This window comes from Furipterus horrens, unplaced genomic scaffold, assembly GCF_987537825.1.
Source record: "Furipterus horrens unplaced genomic scaffold, mFurHor1.1.pri manual_scaffold_13, whole genome shotgun sequence".
Taxonomy (NCBI): domain Eukaryota; kingdom Metazoa; phylum Chordata; class Mammalia; order Chiroptera; family Furipteridae; genus Furipterus; species Furipterus horrens.
Window position 1 is genome coordinate 8,138,853 of NW_028327183.1, and position 20,320 is coordinate 8,159,172.

At 61.2% G+C, this 20,320-nt stretch overlaps 1 protein-coding gene across 1 annotated transcript; it reads left to right on the plus strand.

The window, feature by feature from the left end:
* The first annotated feature begins 1,103 nt into the window (after positions 1-1,103).
* MMP15 (matrix metallopeptidase 15) lies at positions 1,104-18,605 on the plus strand. Its single transcript, XM_090260307.1, has 10 exons — positions 1,104-1,844; positions 11,112-11,260; positions 11,864-11,989; positions 13,253-13,560; positions 13,885-14,046; positions 15,006-15,259; positions 15,576-15,714; positions 16,325-16,475; positions 16,613-16,728; positions 17,855-18,605. Exons 1-10 carry the CDS (start codon positions 1,683-1,685, stop codon positions 18,310-18,312), a joined length of 2,025 nt encoding a protein of 674 aa, XP_090116433.1. The 5' UTR covers positions 1,104-1,682; the 3' UTR covers positions 18,313-18,605.
* Positions 18,606-20,320: the final 1,715 nt, after the last annotated feature.

The window sequence follows — 20,320 nt, forward strand, 5'->3', positions numbered from 1 at the left end:
CTAAAGTTCTGCCTGATCTTTTGATCTCTTGATCTCTGCCCATTTCCTGGAGGTGAGGCCAGTGGGGGGAGGTTTCCAGAGAAATCACCCTCTGGTGAGGAAAGCTCCCAATTCCAGGCTTGGAGGTGGGAGACGCAAGGGAAGGTCTCTGCCCTCCTGTCCTCCCCAGCACCTTCACATCCAGCCCCCTGCCCCCAATTTCTTGGGCCAGGACTGGCCTTGGTCTGGACACACCGCCCTAGGGCCCCCCACCTCAAGCCTTCTGCTTCCACACCATCAGGATCTCGAGCTGATCCTGGAATAGAATTCACTCTAGCACTTTCAAACTCCACTTGGTGGCAAGTTTTGCCTACCAGCCCAGCACCTTATCGGGCCGAATTGTTACATTTCATTTGCACAAAATAGTGTCCTCAACTTGGATACCTAAGGTGTGCTAGGCCAGGAACCGGAAGCGTACCCAGCTCACCTTTACCTTTGCCCCATGTTCCAGATGAGGACATGGAGGCTCAGGAAGTTAAGTACCTTGTCCACCTCCCAGAGACAGGTTAGTGGTAGCAGGACTGCCACCGTGTCCCCCTTCCTAAACCTATGCTAGGTCGGTCATACTGCAGGCAGACGCACCATACCCAACCCCTTCCTTTGCCACTGAGGGAAGTCACTTGAAGGGCCAAAGACTTGATCGTCTTTTGAGAAAGCAGCAAATCTTTAGATTTTATCTTTGTTCTGTTTAAGCCTAAAACAGGACACTTGGGTCCTTCCTCCCCCAACCCTCCTTTCTGCCCACCGCTGCCTCAGTATCCCCACCCACCCACCAGGTGGGAGAAAGAGGAGTCTTATTTCTCCTTACTCTCTCTGGAAGGGGCTCGCCTTGGGGATCTACCCCACACTCCAAAAGCATGGATGGGAGTGAAGAAGGTGGGCTGGGGAGGATTCCCGCCGTCTGGAAAGAGTGAAGGGGCCGCCTGCCGGGCTCCACCACCGGCACCTGCTACCAAGAAGCCATCGCCTAAGATACCACCCCCGGCCCCCGCCCCTCGCCCGCGGCCGCGCGCGGATTGAGCACTGGCCCTTTAAGAGCGGCGGTGACGGGAGGAGGGCTGGGAGCGCCCGGAGCTGCGCTGAACTCGCCGGGGACGTCGGGCGCCGGCTCCCTGGCTCCCTCACTCTCTCTGACCAGCTCCCAGCGCCTCCTCCCGGGACTGCGCGGAGACCCGAGCCCGGTTGGGCGCGGGGCGAGCAGAGTCCCCGGGCGGGAGGCGCGCGCTCTGGGCAGCGCCCGGCCCCGGGCATGGACAGAGGGAGCTGGGCGCGCAGGGGGCGCCGCGGGACCGGGCGGCCGGACCGCTGAGCCAGACAAAGGCTCAGGAGTTGCGCTTGCTCTCGGGAGCCGGGTCCCGGGCGCCCAGGCTGCGGGACCCGGCAGCAGGCGGCTCCGGCCGGCCCTCTCCCGTGGGCCGGCTCCGCGTGCCCGAACCTCCCCTGCCCGCTTCTCCTCGGGCGTGGGAATTTGCCAAGGGGACCTAAGCTGCTCCAGCGGGGACCTGGACCGGGAGGTCTGCCGCGCGCCGCGGGGCGGGGAGCCAGGGAGCGTCGCAAGTTTCCAAGCCTCGTGCGGGGACCCGGCGCCGGCGATCGGGCGAGCCGCGCGTGCAGCGCTCCGGACCGGGCTGGGCGCCGAGGGCATGGGCAGCGAACGGAGCGCGCCGGGACGGCCGTCCTGGGCAGGCAGCCTCCTTGGCGGCCGGGAGGCGGCGGCGCGGCCGCGAGTGATGCCGCTGTTACTGCTGCTTCTGGGCTGCCTGGGCCACTGCGCAGCGGCGGAGGACGCAGAAGTCAATGCCGAGGTAAGGACCCTCGCCTGGGGAACAGGGGCACGGGGAAGGAAACACGCCTGCAGCCCGAGGCCGGGAGGTAGAGGGCGCAGAGACCAGCCCCCAGTCCCAGGGGAGGGGGGCGGAGGAAAGGGGCCAGGCAGGCTGCCCCTCCTCGGCTCTCGCTCTTGCCAAACCCCGGAGGGCGGAGGGCGCGCGCCCACTCACTACCCTATAGACCTGCCCTAGGCACTGGTCCGCCGGAGCCCGCGTCCGGGAGCTGCTTCTCACGCCCCCCCCCCGCCCTGGCTTCCCCTTCCCTTCCGCCTCGAGGTGGATTCCTCGAGAGCCCTGCGGGCGCTGTGACATTCTTTACCAGTGGGGCGGGGGCTGCCTTGGGGGAACCACGGGTCGAGCAGACAGCTCCCTCGCCTAGGTAACGTCTGGTCTGGGTGACCCTGAGCCACGCGCGGCGGGCCAGGATAGGGGACGGGGTGCGAACCTCCGAGACACCAGACTCGGGTAGCAGGGGCGCTTAGGCGACTTTCTTGGGTTCTTGCATGGAAACCGCGCCACAGCCAAGTGGGGTCCAAGAGAAAGACCCAGTCTCTCCGGCACTTTGTCCCACCAGAGCTGCTGCGCCGAGGCCTGGTGCGCAGAGGACGAACTCCGCACATCTGTTCACCGGGAGACCTCCTGAAATCCCTATGGGGCCCCCTCTCTGGGTCGGTCGCGTGGGTGATCCGCGCGGCCTCCTGGCGCAGCGCTGGGTCTAGCCAGTGCCCACCAGCTCCATGGAGTCTCCCAGTTGCCGTCCTTCTGAGCAGGGACAGAGCAGTTCCGTTTCTCCAAAGCGGGGTCCACTCTTTCCCAACTTCTAAGACCCTGCTGCCTGCCAGGACTAGGAAAGGAGAGTGGGTGGTGGGGGAGGACCGCCTCGGCGCTCGCCCGGGTAGGCTTGGGCCTTGGTGCCCTTGGGCCGGCCTGGAGCCTCCTGGTGCTGGGCTGCCGGCCTGATACCGTTCCTGTTTGTATTTGGGCCGATGCTCCCTCCCAGCCCCCAGTGGCTTCCCCACCTCCCCCTGCTGCCTGGGAGATTTTTCCGATGGAAGCCTGCCCTTCCCCGCCCTACTTTAATAAAAGCTTGGAGGAAGGGCAGGGAATTCCTCCCAGCTCAAGTTACACCTCTCAGCCAGTTCCCCACCTGCTCTTCCCTCCCTCCTTGGCCAGGCCAGGGAAAGCTGCAGGGAGCCAGGTCTTGGCAGGAGGTGGGGTGGGAGCCCAGCCCGTGCCCAGTCCAGCTGCCTCCTCCTCAGTGACACAGACAGGCAAGCAGGGGGCCTCTACTAGCGGGGACTGCCCCTCAGCCAGTGACCCAGGTACTGGTGAAGCATGTTGGGACCCACCTGCCACTCTCTGGAGTGGAGTGCCAAAGAGCTGCAAGTCACAGACCCACCCTTGAGCAGTTTTTAATCTAGTTAGGAATGGCATCTCCACACAGGAAGCAATTATGGACTAAGCTGGAATTTGGTGGCCATGCATTATGAATTGTCATCTTAGATGCCCAGGAGCTGGGGCACTGGGACCTGTGGTCTGCGGGGTTTCACTCTCTCTTTCCCTTGCTCCTGTTTCTCCATCACCGTCTCCTCTCCCAGGGCCTGCATTTGGGGTCACAGACCATGGCCCTAAGGTTTGGTGGCACTAGCTAGAGATTCTGAGAGTGACCTGCATTCTCCTGGGAGAAAATTTGGGTTGGGCTATTGCTGGAAGAGACTGTGGAAGGTTTAGGGGACCCTTGAATGTTATAAACCAAGGTAGATGGAGGGCTAAAGACACCCCTATTCCTAGAATTGGCTTTAGGGTACAGACTGCTCCTTGGAGTTTCGTCAAATCTGGCTAGATCTAGGCCCAAAGAGCTTCAGCAGGCAGCGCACTTGCCAGGAGGCTGTGGGACAATTGTCCCCAGGTCCATTCTTTCTAAGGACCAGGCTCAGAGACCCCTGGGCCTGGCCTGCACCCTGTGTCGGGGCTCTGGTCCGCACCCCAGAATCCCCACAGCTGCAGACTTCAGGTTAGGTCATGGCTGGGACCTTCTCAGAGCATCCTCATAACTGAGCCAAGACCAGCCCTTCTCCCTCCCGGGGCAGAAACCACAGGAATTTCACTAGAATAAGGAACCAGGGAGTCTGACATGTGCTAGGAGCTGGCAGACACCTGCAACCAGTACCTGGCGAGCCCCTGCCTAGAAAAAGCTGCCTTTATTGAAGAAGCCACCACGGTGTTACTCTGCCCTGTCCCACGCTCTCCCTTGGATGTCAAGTCCCCGGCTCCAGCTGTTCTGGGCTGGAGCCCACTCCCCTGCGTAGATCCGGGTCTCCCCTGACTGCGGTGCCAGCCGTAGCTCCTGGCCTCCCCGCCTGAGAGTCCAGGCTCCTGGTCAGATCTGTCCCGCTCTTCCTGCTGCAGCACCTCGCCCACTTAAGCACCTTGGTTTTCACCAGAGAAGCTATGGTGTCTTCTCCACCTCCGTCCTCCCCAGGCCTGACCCCAGGCCCTCAGCCAGCCCCATACAGGTGACTCAGGCTGCCAGAGTTCACAGATGTGATGCAGCTGCCACTAAAGCATAGGCATGCTCACCTTCCCTGAGCAGACTCCTACGTACCTTCCTTGGCCCTACCTGGCGACTGAGCAGGATGAGGCAAAGGAGGGATGGGGGTCAGCTTGAGTTCTGATTTTGACCCTCAGATCTGACTGGTGAGCCATAGCCCCAGGCTTCCTGTGCTCCAGTGTCTGCTGGCACTTCCATGCTGGCCACCCCCCGCCCAGAGTCCCCACACCTACGCTCTTATCCATACCCTTTCTTAAACATGGAGCAGAAAGTCTGGAGGCCCCTTGCCCACCCCTGAGGAAGTTGTGAGAGCCTTGTCCCTGGCAGGCTGCAGGGGTTGAATCTCCTCTTCTTCCCCTGCCCATCCCCACTTGCTAGCCTGTTCTCTTTGTACTAACAGATGATACCTCTGAGAACTGGGCTGATTGTGGCAGCCAGGGACCCAGGGTCTGATTGGGCTTGTCCCTCATGCCCAGCCCATTGCCAAGTCCCTGTGTTGGGGCTGCCCTGGGGTCCCATCAGTCAGCGGCCTGCTTGCAGTGTGTGCTCCTTGTCTGAACAGCGCATCTGTCCTACCTGCCTGTTCCAACCTTTGGACGAAAATGCCTCACTCTGCGCCACCCAAAGAGGGTGGAGAGGAAATAACATAGAACCACACCCACCCAGGCCCCCCGCCCCAGAGAAGCTGCCCAAGAAAGCTCCCTGCCCCCTCCACCTTGTGAGGACACAGTGAGAAGTTGACAGTTTGCAACCAGGAAGAGGGCCTTGACCAGAACCTGACCACCCAGGCACACTGATCTTGGACTTCCAAACTCCAGAACTGAGAAATAAACGTTTGTTGTTATAAGGTGCCCAGCTTATGGTATTTTTGTTATCGCACCCCAAATGGGCTAAGGTAGTTGGCATCTTCAATATCGCCCCAAGATTTATGTGGCTCACACAGCCAGCCACTCGGGCAGGGCCCAAGACCCCGGCCATCTCTGCCTTAGGCATGGAGATGTGTCCCCTGAGTCTGCAGGAGCAGAGAGGGGTCAGGGGCTCTCTGCTTGGATGCTTCTCCATCCCAGAGAGGATCCTGGGAGGGCTGCACAGGTGAATGTAAAACCTGGGGCCCCGAAGTTGGCTAAACACTGCAGGCCTGCGGCACACAGCAGGTGCCTTCTGGCCACACAAGCTCACGTGAGGCCACTCCCCAGAAAGACACTGGTCCCAGGGATGCCTGGACCCTTTGGGGAGGGAGCACAGGATTTGCAGCCCCGGCAAGAACAGCAGAGCTGTGCCAGCTGGCCGTGAATCAGAGAGACAAGGAGGGATGCCTCATGCCAGATCCCGTTCCCTGCATGGGGACAGCAGGACAGGAGGAGGAAGACCCAACTCAACCTCCAGTATCTGGACAGACAGATGAGGAGCTGGGTCCCAGCCATTCACCAGCCTTGGGAGAGACCCTACATCCCACTGCTGTCCAATAGTTGAGTTGCCAGAGCTGCAGCACATGGAGGACAGGGTCTGGATCAGCTTTCCAAGCTGGCCCTTAGCCCTGGGCACCATCCTGTCCTCCCAGGAACGACTGTCACCCAGGAGGGATGAGAACCCAGTTTCATTTCATGTCTAGCAGTTGTGGGCATGGTACCTGGTACATAGGAAGTACTTGCAAAATGGTGGCAAAACGCAGCAACGGTGAGGAGCAAATGGCATTTGCTATTGGGCAAGGAAGTCACTGAACCCACCTGAGCCTCAGTTTCCCTATCTACAAGGTGAGAATAATAATAGCGTCTACTGGATGGGATTCCTGGGGAGCCTCAGTGCATGTATGGGAAACGCTGACCGCCGTGCGCAGAGCCCAGTAGGACCCAGTGCTCTTTTGACCGCCTTCAGCATGTTTGGTTCTATCCTGGGCACAGCCTCAGAGTGTTCTGTGCATTTTCACACGTAAAACTGGTATTGACTCTGTAAGGGTAGCTGCTATCACTTATCCCATTGTACAGAAGAGGAAACTGAGACTGAGCTGAAAGAACTTGTTACCCCAAATCCCCCAGCCGGGGGTGGCAGAGCTGGGATTCGAACCCAGTCAGTCTGGCCTGGAGCCTGAGCCCCCGGCCCCGTGCTGGGCTCCCGGCTGCAGGTCAGAGCCCAGCGTGTCATCTGGTGGAGCCAACTGGGAAGGAGATGGTGCAGGTGGGGCTGGGTGAACCTGGAGCCCCCCCCCCAAACCTGTCCAGCCACCCAGGCTCTGCCCTACAGACATCCCCATCTAGGAGACAACTCCTATGGGGGTTTCCAGGAGAGGCCCCAGGCCTGGCCCCTAGGCAACCGGGAACCACTGGCAAACAAGGCTCTTTGACCTTGCTCTGCCTGGCCACTGGCCAAAGGACCCAGCTGCTTTTTCTTCCGGGTTAAGGCAAGCCAGGCAGGCGGGGCGGCCCCACGGCAAAGAAGTGGCAGGAAAACACCTGCCTACCTGCTTCCTGGGTGCACAACCCCGCTTGCTTTCCAAAGGTAGCAAATGATCCACCAAGGACAGGTGGCTTGGCCTGGTGCCCCCTTTCTTCACTGGCCTTGGGGCTGACCATGTCATCTGTGCTGTCACCCCTGTGCGGCAGTGGGGGAGTGAAGATTTTGACCCCAGTTTGCAGAGGGGAATGGTCGGGGCTCAGAGAAGTTGTCTTAGTCCTCTTCCATTGCTCAAAGGCCTGTTCTTAGGACACGCAGTCGGGACCAGGGGGCAGATGTCCCTGAGAGGCAGATTTCTGCTCAGCCTCAGGCTGAGCCCACAGTCATGGCTGTGCAAAATGGGATGAGCTACCTTGGTGGCCGTGATCCCCCATCTTTGCAAGGGTGCAGGCCTAATGGGTCCCTGGACCAGTGGTGGTCCATGGAGGCTTCTGTGAAGTAGCTGGAATTAATTGATGGCTTTGAGGTCCCTTCCAGCTTGAGACTGGAGGAGTGTAGGCCCCTCGGGGCACCTACCTGGTATAGGGGCTTCTGACTAAGAACCCCTGGACGGGGCAGGCCCAGCCTCTGCAGTGTCTGTGGCTCCCCCAGGCTCCTCTTCTCATTCAGTGCCCACTCTGTGCCCGGTGTGGCCTTGGCCTGCCCCCAAGGGCCCGCAGACCGCGACACCAGGTGGGGAAATGGGCCCAGTGTGGACCTTCCCGTGCCCTGAAAGATCTGTTCATCACCAGCAGGCCTGACAAGACGCCCTTTGTGCCTGTCTGGGCGGTGCTGCCAGGGTCTGCTCAGACTGCATGGAGAGCTGGGGGGACAGAGGCAAAGCAGAGCCCGGCAGAGATTGTCTTATCGCACAGCGTCTGATAGGGCGGGTGGGAGGGGATCCGCACGGAGGAGCTGGCTGTGGTGACTGCAGCCGCCCGCCCCCCCCCGCCCCCACGGCTGTGCTTCATGCACAGTATTGATCGTCTGGAAGCTCCTTCTCAGACACCCTCCCTCCGGGCCGGCCTTGGCATTGTCTCTGCAGGCCCGGGGGGCAGCCCTGCTGACGTGGCCCAGCGCCCAGACCAGCCAGAGATGTGGAGCGTGGGGAGGATGAGAGGCCCTCCCCCACGGCTGTGCTGGGCACGGTTCCTGAGAAGGTCCAGAGCCCGGTGTCCCCAGTCCAGGCCAGGAGGACCTGGTGCTACTTTACAAGCAGGCGGGTCCAGGAGTGCTGCGGCGGCTCTAGTTCCAGCCAGATTCACTGCGGCCCGGGGTGGGCCACCTGCCCTCTTTCTCTGAACCTCGCCGTTTGGATACCGGGAATGGGGTGCTTATGAGCACTGAATGGGATGACAAGCGAATGGCCAGGCCCACAGCAGATTCTCAGCCCTCGGCTGCCGCATTCATGGCCTCTCCCTGGGGCTAGGGGGCCAAGGATGCCCCCCTCAGGCTCCTGATGGCCCCACATCTCCTTGCCTGGGGCCAGCCACTCACGGGAAGCATCTGTACCTACATATGGTTCAGGAGAGAAATGGCCGTAAGAACCAGGGTGGGTGGGGTCTTCGGGGTGGGCTGTGGGTAGGACGGGTCCTCACGGCCCCAGAGCTCTCTTCAGAACCTTCCCTACCTCCCACTGGACACTGACCCTCGTGGAGGAGGTCCCCCTGTTCTGCTGCTCACTGGCCTCCCCAAGCCTCAGTGTCCCCACCTGAGAAACGAAGTTTCACCTTGGCACTCCACCTGTGAAACTAGGTGACAGGGAGGAAAAGGAGGCAGCTTGTATAAGGGACAGACTTTACAGTTAGTGACCAGTAGGAGTGGCAGGCGCTTGAACACAACCCCTCCCCTACTTTGACACGAAGAGTTCAGTCGTGACCTTGGAAATTGCTCGCCACTTATGTCCCACGGCAGCAGGGCCCCTCAGGAAGTGCGGGCTTGGGGCGCAAGCAGCCCCTCCTCCCCGGGAGGCAGCCGCCCCTGCTGTGCCCCTGTGCACTGCTGCTGTCTTTTCCCTTCATGTCTTGACCCCCAGGACTTGTACTTAGCACAGCAGGAGGGTGTGAGAAAGTCCCTTGTAGGCACTGGGAAAGGAAAAGCCCACAGCCCCATACGGGTGGCCGGCCCCGAGAGCATGTTGGCTGGGTCACCTTCGCCCTGCCCTGCGGAGGTTCATCTGCTCTTGGCCAAAACTGTGCCTCTGCTCACCATACCCACGCCCACCGTCCTCTGCTGCTGCTTCCCGCCCTGGCGGTGGCCAGGAAGCATGTGTCACCAGGAGGCTGGGCTTTCAAGGCTCGGCTGGTACTGAGATGGCAGCTCTTGGCTTCCCTGAGACTCAGCCGGGTGCTCATCTGGGTGAAGGAGGGTCCACAGGCACCCTTGCGACCTTCTCATCAGCCCCTGAACTGCCCCCAGAATTAAAGGGCCCCGTGTCCTCTGCTGGGTGTGGGGGCTCTTCCCCGCAGACAGGCCCAGCCCCCCCCTCCCTTCCCCCCTGCCCTTCTCCTGCCACTCTGCAGACACTGCTAATCAGCCCCGTGGTGGCCTGTGATTGAGCTCCCTGAGATATTTTTACCTTATGCAAATAAGTGATGTCAGGTGCCCTGCTCTGTCAGAGGCAGCCCCACCTCCTCTGGCTGGATCCCTGTCCCTGCCTGAGCTGGCTGGCAATCAGGGCCTCGCCCTCTAGATATCTCCAAGCTTCTTCAGGAAAACCATGTCTGTAAAGGGTGGTGGGTACCCCCCTCACACACACACAGGGACTCCAGGGAAGGTTTCCTGCGCTTGGGAAGAGCAGGCGTGGAGGGTCAGTGCCCAGGACAGCGCCTGTGTCTGGTAGAGCCCCAGGTCAGATGGCCCAGCAGGGCTGGTCACCTGCCTCCTCGGCTGTCCTGCCCTCCCCTGAGGCTGCATGGCCCGCAAGCCCCGTTCGAGCCTGGAACCTTCAACGCTGTTGGTAGAGACAAAAGTCGGCCACTCCAGGGACCACCAGACAGTCCCCCAGCCTCTGTCACTAGTGGTACATTTATTGAGCACATTCCCCAGCCCGGTGCAATGCAAGCATGCGCGTAGACGTCCCCACTTAGTCCCCCCAGAAACCCATGCAGTGTGGCAGGTCCGGGTACAATAGAGCCGCACTTCGGAAGTAGCGTGGCTGGGTAGGTCCTCGGCCCTGTCTGTCACCAGAGCCATGGCTGTTTCTCATCTCTGTGGCTGCTTCTCCGGGCCCTGAGAGACCCCGCAGCTCTGCACTGCTCTCTCGGGCTCAGCAGCCACTCCCTCCAGCGGCAGCCTGGGTGCTGCTGAGCTGCGGGGTGTGGCTGCCCCTCCGCACGGGGTGGGGGGCGAGGTGCCTGGCTCGGTGCCAGGACTGACTAGTGGCAGTGAGGGAGCATGTACCTGAGGAGCTGGCTGTGACACTGGTGGCAGACAGATGTGAGTGTGGCCCAGCCCAGCTGGCACATGGCTGTCGGCCCAGAGCGCCCACCATATCCGGTCACCATCCTGCCTTGTGGGTCTTTGATGCATAGTCTTTACCTTCCAGGGCCTCGCAGAGAGCAGGCCTTCAGGTCCCCTCCCTCCGGGGGCACTCAGGGACCCAGGATGGGCCAAGAAAGGTGCAAAGGACACCCTTCCGTGTGGCCGAGGTCCACGGACATCCCGGGACTCTGCCAACAACCTCTCACAGTGGCTTTCATGGCCTTAGGGGCATGAGTTGTTTCTTAAACCACTCAGCGTGGCTCTTTGGGGCTCCCCCTCCTTTAATCCTAGGGGGAGAGACATGATAAACACCTAAGTGAAATATGTGGGTGTGTCAGGTGGTGACAAGTACAAGGAAGGAGGAGAGGGGGTGCAGGGTACAGCAGGCAGGGTCTTTTTTTACATAATATTGTCAGAGAACACCCTCCAGTAAGGTGGTGTTGAAGCAGAGACCTGAAGAAAATAGGGGGGAGCCATGCTTATAGCTAGGAGAGAGCAGCACATGCAAAGGGTCTGGGGCAGGAGCGAGCCTGGCTGAGCGGGTGGGAGGAGTGCAGCCTGAGAGCTGAGGTGGGGCCAGGTAGCAAGGGCCCAGTAGCTTCTGTAAAAATTGGCTTTTCGTCTGAGATGAGATGTCTTTGGGGACCAGACCTGACTCGTAAAGGCAGGAGGTGAAAGCAGGCAGCGGCGGCGGCTCTGGGGTGACAGCGATAGGCAGAGGTCTGAGGCAGCCTGTACATGGTCAGAACCTGCTGACCGGTGCGGTCTCTCCTTTGCAGAACTGGCTGCGACTCTACGGCTACCTGCCCCAGCCCAGCCGCCACATGTCCACCATGCGCTCGGCCCAGATCCTGGCCTCGGCCCTCGCTGAAATGCAGCGCTTCTATGGGATCCCTGTCACCGGTGTGCTCGACGAAGAGACCAAGGCGTGAGTCCCTCAGCCCGGCCCGTCGCGGACCCCCCTGGCACTGGCCCTCCTGGCCTGCTCTCATGAGGCCTTGGCGTGGGGAGTTCCCAGAAAAGAGTGGTCTAGATAAGAGGTGACAAATGGTTTGATCCTCCACGCTAGCTCTGTCTCATTGGGAGGGGCTGCCTCCAGCGAGTGTTGAGAAAGCTGCTGAGGCTGAATCCCAGCTTGGCCACAAGGAACACAGGATTGATTAGTGATGTCTGCCCTGGATGGGACAGACAGCCTAGTTAGGCCTTGCTCTGAATCTGGCAGAGGGGATGTGAACAAAAGCCACGTCCTTGAGGAGCATGCACAGAGCATAACGTATCAAGGACCAGAGGCCTCAGGAATGACTGTCCCATTCCTGGGTGCTTCTGGTGAGAAGGGGCTCACCTTTGCAGGGCCACTGCTGAGCACCCAGTCGTCCACTACAAGATCATTGTACCCCTTTTCCTAATGAGGAAAATGAAGCTTAGCTAGTCTTCCACCATACCCTAAGAAGCAGCTGAGAGACCAGAGGGTGGCAGCAGGTGGACTGCCTGGAGGAGGCTCTGTGCTCACCCCTCCATGCTCCTGGCCCAGGTGGATGAAGCGGCCGCGCTGTGGGGTACCAGATCAGTTTGGGGTACGTGTGAAAGCCAATCTGCGGCGGCGGAAGCGCTATGCCCTCACCGGCAGGAAGTGGAACAACCCCCACCTGACCTTCAGGTAAGGGACCACAGCTTCCCAGGATGGCGTTTCTCCCAGCATCCCCCATACCACCTGGTCTGAGACCTCGGGCTCCCCAGTGGACTCATCTGGAAGGTTTTCTTCCCCAGTATCCCCCCAGGATGCCCAATATAAACAGTCCAAACCCACTCTTAACTCCCACGCTGACTACGGCTGTACACTCTAGGGTGTCTTCCTCCAGAGAACATCAGGCCCTTGGAAGATGCTTCCATTCTCTTCTCCCTCCTTCCTTCCCTCCGCGCCACCCACCAGCTGCTGGTCTGGCCTCACTGGCCCAGATGGGTTCCTGGTAACAATTTTGGGGCCTCCACAGTGGAGGGCATGGGGTTTCAGGTTCCATAGACAGGGGAGGGCCTGGGGCTTGGAATCCAGGCACCTGTCAGGTGGGCAGGCAGCAGGCACCCTCCTCCTTTGTAGTGAGTCCTAAGGCAAGAAATGCCCTTGAGCCTCGAGCATGTGGTGGTCCCCAAGGGCTCCTCTTCCTGTGTCTGTCCAGCCAGGGCTCCACCAGAGCTCCATCTCCCAAGGAAGAGTAGCTCCCACGGCCTCTTAGACCCCAGGCTCCCAGAGTGAATTGATGGTCCGACCAGCTTGACTGGAGATCTGTCCAGCGCACAGACGCTTACCCTGATTTACGTGGGTAATGGCAGACTTTCTCACGCTTTCTCACGTGCAGGTCAGGGGCGTGTGTTCTTCATGAGTTAATTCATTGACTCCTCCCAGGGACACCATGATGCAAGCACTACCCTCCTTTTCCCACTTACCAGGTGGAAAAACTCAAATTCCAAGACTAACACTTGCCCAAGGTCACACAAATAATGTTAGAGCCCAGCCTTGAACTCGGGTCAATCTGACCCTGGAGCCCAACATTCAGAACCACTAGCCCTGTGTTCCCTAAATATCACCCGTCTGCACCTCTCTTTCCAGGTCTTTGGGCTACATATCCCTTGTACTTTTATTCACTTAACGTTTTCTTACTGAAAAGAGGCTTGTTTGGCGCAATGCAACCGTATTTGACGATATCGTAATGAACTTCTGGGTCTGATATGTCCGTTCTCTTTTTCAAATCCCCCTCCAAGTAAACTAAAGGTTGATAGGGCCAGGCGTTGTCAGTGAGCCAGCTCAGATCATACACGAGTTCCTTGGGGTGCGGTGTCTCGGCCTCCAGCGCAGGGGGTGCCAGCAATGGACAGCAGCCCCGGGCCCTGGCTTCACTCGCACGTCTTCCCTGCCCACCTGCAGCATCCAGAACTACACAGAGAAGCTGGGCTGGTACCACTCGCTGGAGGCGGTGCGCAGGGCCTTCCGTGTGTGGGAGCAGGCCACGCCCCTGGCCTTCCAGGAGGTGCCCTACCAGGACATCAGACTGCGGAGGCAGAAGGAGGCTGACATCATGGTCCTCTTTGCCTCTGGTTTCCATGGCGACAGCTCACCCTTTGATGGCACAGGCGGCTTTCTGGCCCACGCCTATTTCCCGGGCCCTGGTCTGGGTGGGGACACCCATTTTGATGCAGATGAGCCCTGGACCTTCTCCAGCACAGACGTGCACGGTGAGGACAGCTGGCCAGGGTGCAGGCCGGGGAGGTAGAGCGGGAACTGCAGGGCCGGGAGGGGAGTGCTTCCCCTGCATGGCTCTCTGCGGCACTGATGCTTGGTCTCCAGCTCTTGTGCCATCGTCATTCAGGGGTGGTGGGGAGGAGAAGGCACCACTGCACCCATTTCTCAGATGGGGAAGTTGGAGGCCCAGAAGTCAGAGCAGCTCAGCCTCTCCTAAGAGTGAAGCAAGGGCAGGCTCCCTGGCTGCCTCAGCCCACAGTCTGGGGTGGCCAGGTCCCGGTGCAGGCCAGCGCTGACCGTGCCACCGCCCCGTGCAGGGAACAGCCTCTTCCTGGTGGCAGTGCACGAGCTGGGCCATGCGCTGGGGCTGGAGCACTCCAGCAACCCCAGTGCCATCATGGCGCCCTTCTACCAGTGGATGGACATCGACAACTTCCAGCTGCCCGAGGACGACCTCCGGGGCATCCAGCAGCTCTACGGTGAGCGGGCGGCCCGGGCTCAGCGGGCGGGCCCTGCGCACCTGCCCTCAGCGCCAGCCCCACGAGGCATGGGCGCTCCTGCTGGCCCGTTCTGTAGATGAGCTGCTGAGGCCCAGAGAGGATGCATGACTTGCTCACATCGCTCAGATGGCGCTAGAAACCCGACCCAGGGCCTACACCCAGAGCCCTCACGGCAGCTCCAGGATGTTCCTTGCACGGGCTCCAAGTGGCCCCAGGTCCCATCTCCGAGCCCCACCCCTCCTCAGCCGCGGTGTTCGACTAAAGGCACCTCGAGTTCCATGACCCCACTCCTGCTGTCTCTCTAGGCCTGAGCCTGACCCAGAGTCTCTGCTGAGTAGTGTTGGTTTGTCACTTCCCAGTGGTTCTCAGGCAGGTGACACCCCACCTCAGGCCCCAACCAAGAAAGCCTCCAGTTGGGGGGAGGCCTCCTGAGGTCTAGATAGGGAGGTTGGGACCTGCGCTCAGTGCCCACACCAAGCCCCGTCCGTCATGGGGCTGGCAGCGCCCACCTTGCTACACACATGGCAGACACTGTATCCCTAGCAGTGTGGCCCTAAGAGGGGAACTTGGCAGAGTTTGTAAAATCATGTTCTTCACTGTGTGCTCCTGGATGGAGGAACAGGCTGGCATCCTGCGGGGGATCTCCCCAAGGGGAAATGGGGACAGGGGCCGCGTCAGGGGCGCAGTGACCTAAGCTCAGTGTGATACGGTCAAGAAGGGGGCTCTAAGGAGAAGGACAGGGGTCCTCCTGAGGGCGTTGGGGGGGGGGTCTGCTGTAGACAGACAGGGCCTTCCACCTGGGTGGGCCCTTCACCTGGGCACGTGTTTCTGCAGGCTGCAGCCCAGCGGCCCAGGGCTCTGAGGAGGACAACCCGGAGTCCTGGCTGGGTTCTGGGGCTTCCTCCTCACTTCTAGTTCCCCCTCCCTCTGCTCTGTAGGCACCCCAGACGGTCAGCCGCAGCCCACCCGGCCCCTCCCCACTGTGACACCCCGCCGGCCAGGCCGGCCAGACCATCGGCCCCCCAGACCCCCGCAGCCTCCACCCCCAGGCGGGAAGCCGGAGCGGCCCCCAAAGCCAGGCCCCCCGGTCCAGCCCCGAGCCACGGAGCGGCCTGATCAATATGGCCCCAACATCTGCGACGGGGACTTCGACACGGTGGCTATGCTGCGTGGGGAGATGTTCGTGTTCAAGGTCTGGCCCCTGCCCATGCCTCCCTCAGCCCCTTGGCCCAGACTCAGAGCGAGAGAGCACCCCCCAACCCCACCCCCAGAGCCGTGCCCACCCCTCCCCCGCTGGGCAGCCACTGGGAACCTGAGTGACGAGGAGCTTCCCTGGAGTCACAGCAGCCCAAGGGTCTGCCTGTCCCCCTGGTGCTGCCCTCAGGATCCCAGTGGCCTCCCAGGACCCACCCTGATCCAGGGAGGGGTGGCCTCGGGGGGGGGGGGGGCCCTCCCCCAGGCCGAGGCAGTGCGCAGGCTCAGCTCGCTCACACGCACACCCTCCCCAGGGCCGCTGGTTCTGGCGGGTCCGGCACAACCGCGTCCTGGACAACTACCCCATGCCCATCGGGCACTTCTGGCGAGGCCTGCCTAGCGACATCAGTGCGGCCTACGAGCGCCAAGATGGGCGTTTTGTCTTTTTTAAAGGTGAGCTGGGGTAGGTGGGCGGGCCTTCCTGCCCCAACCCCTGACCAGCTGGGCCCTGGGAAGCGGGAAGGGGGAGTTGCCTCCATTAAGGCAGCAGCCTCTGCTCAGCTGTGTCCCAAGTCCCCCTGTCCTGAGCTTCAACGAGGCAGGAGCTCCCTGGGGACAGGGCAGGGCCCCTACCAAGAGTGGGGAGCCCTGGACCATGTGCTTGGGTCCCCAGGGAACAGCCACCAGGCCCAGAGTTCAGGCAGGGCTCCCTGTCTTTCTTCTCTCTTTACAAGAACTGTTGGGAGGGTGAGTGTTCACATGGAAATGCAAACCCATGCATAGTGTGACTGTGGAGTGTGTGTACAGAGGTGAGTGGATGATATGTGTGTGCAAACAAGTGTGTCACAGTTTTCTATAGAGTGCAGAGTAGGTGCATTGTGTGTTGTCAGCGCCTGTCCTGTATACAGGGCATGAGTGTGATTGTGTGTGTGTGTGTGTGTGTAATAAATGCAGCAGTGAATGGGAAGGGATTTGTGGGCCCAGAACAGCATTCCTGTGTCCCCTCCCTGCCCACCCCCTCAGCTCCAGCCCTGTTTGCACCCACCTCCCACTCCTCCCACAGGTGACCGCTACTGGCTCTTCCGAGAAGCGAACCTGGAGCCCGGCTACCCCCAGCCACTGACCAGCTATGGCCTGGGCATCCCCTACGACCGCATCGACACAGCCATCTGGTGGGAGCCCACAGGGCACACCTTCTTTTTCCAAGAGGACAGGTGAGCTCCCCCTTCCCTAAAGAAGGAAGGCCCCAGCCGGGCCGCCTACTCCCAGGCCTGCCCAGAGAGAGCCCACCACCGGAGGGGAACAGACCCCAGGCCTGAGCAGGCCCACAGCCTGGTGCTTTCGGTCACAGGTACTGGCGCTTCAATGAGGACACACAGCGTGGAGACCCCGGCTACCCCAAACCCATCAGTGTCTGGCAGGGGATCCCCGTCTCCCCCAAAGGGGCCTTCCTGAGCAACGATGCAGGTACCACAACCAGCACCCTCCAGGTCTGCCCAGCACCCACCATCCTCTTCCTCCACACACAGGGGACAGGCTCGCCCGAGGTCATCAGACATTGCAAGGATATATATTGGGGACACAGCTGTGTCAGGCCCTGAGTTGCTGGAAGCTTCTAGAGCATGACCCCCAGTTCTCCCTGTATTGTCACCAACCCCGCACCTCAGCCAGCCAAACTCAACGATGGAGCTTAAGGGAGGAGCCCCACATCCCACTGCTGTGGAGTCAGGACTCCCACCCAGGACGGCCCCACTCCCTGCAGAGCCCAGCTGCTCCTGGGCAGCCTGCAGGGAGCCTCAAGCCTGAGCTGGACTTGGCGTGGTGGGATGAGGGTCCTCCCAGGGTGCCCACTTACCCCTGGACGGGAAGCCTGATCTGTCATTATACCCAGGCGACAGGAAACTCTAGCTTTTATTTCTCCAGCACGGTCCCTGGTGAGTTTAAGAAAAGCCATAGCTCTGATCCTTAGGTTCCAGGCTCTCGGGCTCTGGGGAGACCCTACGGGCTTTGCTGGTGCTCGGGCGGGTCACATACTTCTGGGTGGGATGGCATCACTCACTGTGTGGCTGCTCTGATCTCGCTGATCAGCAGAGCATAGACTCACCCCATGATTCAGACCTGGCCCTTCGTGGGGCTGATGGGACATGGCAGCATGCCCAAGGCCGGAGGGCTGGGCCAAGGCAGCACTGGGCTGTCCTCCAGGTCCGCTGCAGGCTGGCTGTGTGGCCTGGAGCGGGACACGGGCCCTTCTCGTGTGGCATAGAGACAGGGTGGCAGGGTCCCCTGATGGTAGCCTCCAGCCCAGCGGGCTATAGAGCCCTCCCCCACCCCCACCCCAACCACGTCCTCGGCCCTAGTCCATGTCAGCCCAGCCAAGAAGCGCAGTATTCTAGTGGCATCCTTGACGCAGACCCTGCCCCTCTTGGAGCCCAGTCTGGTTTCTGTGAGCTGGGAAGAGGCAGATTTGGGAAGCAAGTGAAAAGGAGGGTGTTTTAAAGCCAGGGCTCCTTCAGCGTGTCCTGGTCTTCTGCGAGGGTGTCTGGCTGGCGAGTGGCCCTCGCCTGACACCCCTCCGTCCTGCTTGTCCCCACAGCCTACACCTACTTCTACAAGGGCACCAAATACTGGAAGTTTGACAACGAGCGACTGCGCATGGAGCCTGGCTACCCTAAGTCCATCCTGCGGGACTTCATGGGCTGCGAAGAGCCGGGACCCCGATGGCCTGACGTGGCCCGTCCGCCCTTCAACCCCGACGGGGATGCGGAGCCCGGGGCGGGCGGTGACGGCGAGGAGGGCGATGAGGGCCCTGAGGCCGGCCCGGGTGCCGGCGAGGGGGACTCCGGGGCGGGGACAGACGGGGACGAGGGCAGCCGCGTGGTGGTGCAGATGGAGGAGGTGACGCGGACGGTGAACATGGTGATGGTGTTGGTGCCGCCGCTGCTGCTTCTGCTGTGCATCCTGGGCCTCACGTACGCCCTGGTGCAGATGCAGCGCAAGGGCGCGCCCCGCATGCTCCTGTACTGCAAGCGCTCCCTGCAGGAGTGGGTCTGACCCCGCCCGCCCTCCTGCTCCGCACGGTGCTAGGGCCCGCGCTGGCGGCGCCGCGCTTCTGAGACGGCTCCTGGGGCCCCGGCAGGGGCCTGCGTGGCTCCCTCAGCCCCTCCAACATCCCTGCCAGCCCTGCCCCCGTTGTTTATTTATGCCCAGGTTTTTTTTGTTTTGTTTTTTTTCTTTTGCACACTAACTGAGCATTGGTTTCTACTTTCCCGACCAGGGGCAGTCCGCCAGGGCAGGGGGTTAGAGCTTTCATCAGGGGGTTTTGCTCCAGACAGGGAATTAGGTCCCCACCCGCCCACCCACCTGTGTTGTGGCCCCAGCCAGCAGAGGGGAAGGGCGGAAGGCCCAGATGGGACAGTGGCTGTCGAGGTTCTTGCCACCCACCTCAGTCTTTCTCTGCCTTAGGAACAGCTTTCACCCAGGGCCACCCCAGGTCAGAGAGGACAGGGGAGGCGACCCCTGGCTGTGAGTCTGTGTTGAGTTTTGATTCCTTCCCAGCCAACCTCTAACAGCCCCCGCAGCCTGGCCTCCTTGTGCCTAAGAACCCTACCCCGCCCCCGGCCAGCTGAGGGGCCGACTGCCCCCAGCTCCCACGTACCCCTTGAGCCCACAGCTCCTTTTCTCTCTAGAGAAGGGGTTCTGGGCCCGCCTTACCAAGGACCAAAGGGGGTCTGCCAAGGCCCCTCCACCCCAGGAGCCTCACCTCCCAGGCTGGGCCTCCAGCCCCCTGTCTGCCTTCTCCTCTCTGAGCTGTGGGACCCACCTGGGCTCCTTCCCTGGGCCTAATCCCCCCTTCTCTCACCCACGCCACCATCCTCAGGGGTCTCAGATCCCCACCCGCCTCAGGCTCTAGCTGCCAGTATCCAGGCTGTCCTGGGGTGACGGGGCTGATGGATGCCCATGCTGGGGTGGTGGATGTCCCAGAGTATGCCCACCATGCACCAGGCTTGAGGCAGGGGTTCCTCCCCTCCAGCTCCGGATCCCCCAGGGCGCTAGTCAGAGAAGCCAGCAGGAGCCCATTGCAGCCTGGGGACTCCCTGGCTGCTGGGCTCAGGGGCAGAGATGCTTCCTCTTCCTTTTCTTTCTCAAAACAAGCAGAGGTGAGGCTGCTGTGGGAAATGGTACTGTACAGCCGGCTTTGTCCCCTCCTGTCCCTACAGCCCTGAGCAAGCAGGTCTACCCCCCAGAATCCTGAGGACCCTGGAGGGAAGGGCTTCTCAAGGGCTGGCCAGCAGCTTACACCCCTTCCATCCTGGAAACCAGCGAGCCAGCCAAGTGTGGCCGGGGGTGGGGGGTGGGGGGTGTCCGTGTCCAACCCCATATGTTTCTTTCTGTAAATAATCTGCACTGATTAAATTGTATGGCCGGCTAGCTAAGAGGCCTTGGGCTGCAGCTTACAAGTGATGGGCAGAGTCCCAGCTGGGACCAGGGAACTTGTTCCCGCCCGTAACAGACCTGCTTCCACGTCTGGGGCGGGGGGGGGGGGGGGGGGGGGGGCCTTCCCAGTGGCCCCTGGAGGGGAGGGGCTGGGGTAACAATGAGAGGCAGCCACCTTCAGTTGGGCAGGGCAGGGGACTGCGGGGGCCGGGGGGGGGCGGGGGGGGGGCGTGCACTTGGGCAGGACAGGGAAGGAGTGGGGCAGATGCTTGTCATTCACTCGTGCTGAGAAAGGGCAACCCACCTTCCCACAGGCCCTGCACATCCAAGAGTGGGGGAGACCCAGGCCTGGCCTGCTGGCCCTCCACCCACCCAGCCGGGGGTCTGAGCAGCCTGAAGACCCAGCTGGGTCAGGACCGTGGACTCCAAATGTTCCCCTCACCCCATGCTCTGTCCAGAGGGTGAGGAGCACCCCAGGCCTGCCCTCTCATCTGAAGCAGCAGAAAAACTCACCCCGGGCAGGGTGCCAGTGACGCCCAGGAGAGCAGGAGACAAGCGTGGCTGTCCCTCCAGTCTGGGCGAGCCTTGGACAACACCCCCACCCCAGCCCCCCGCCTGCCATCCC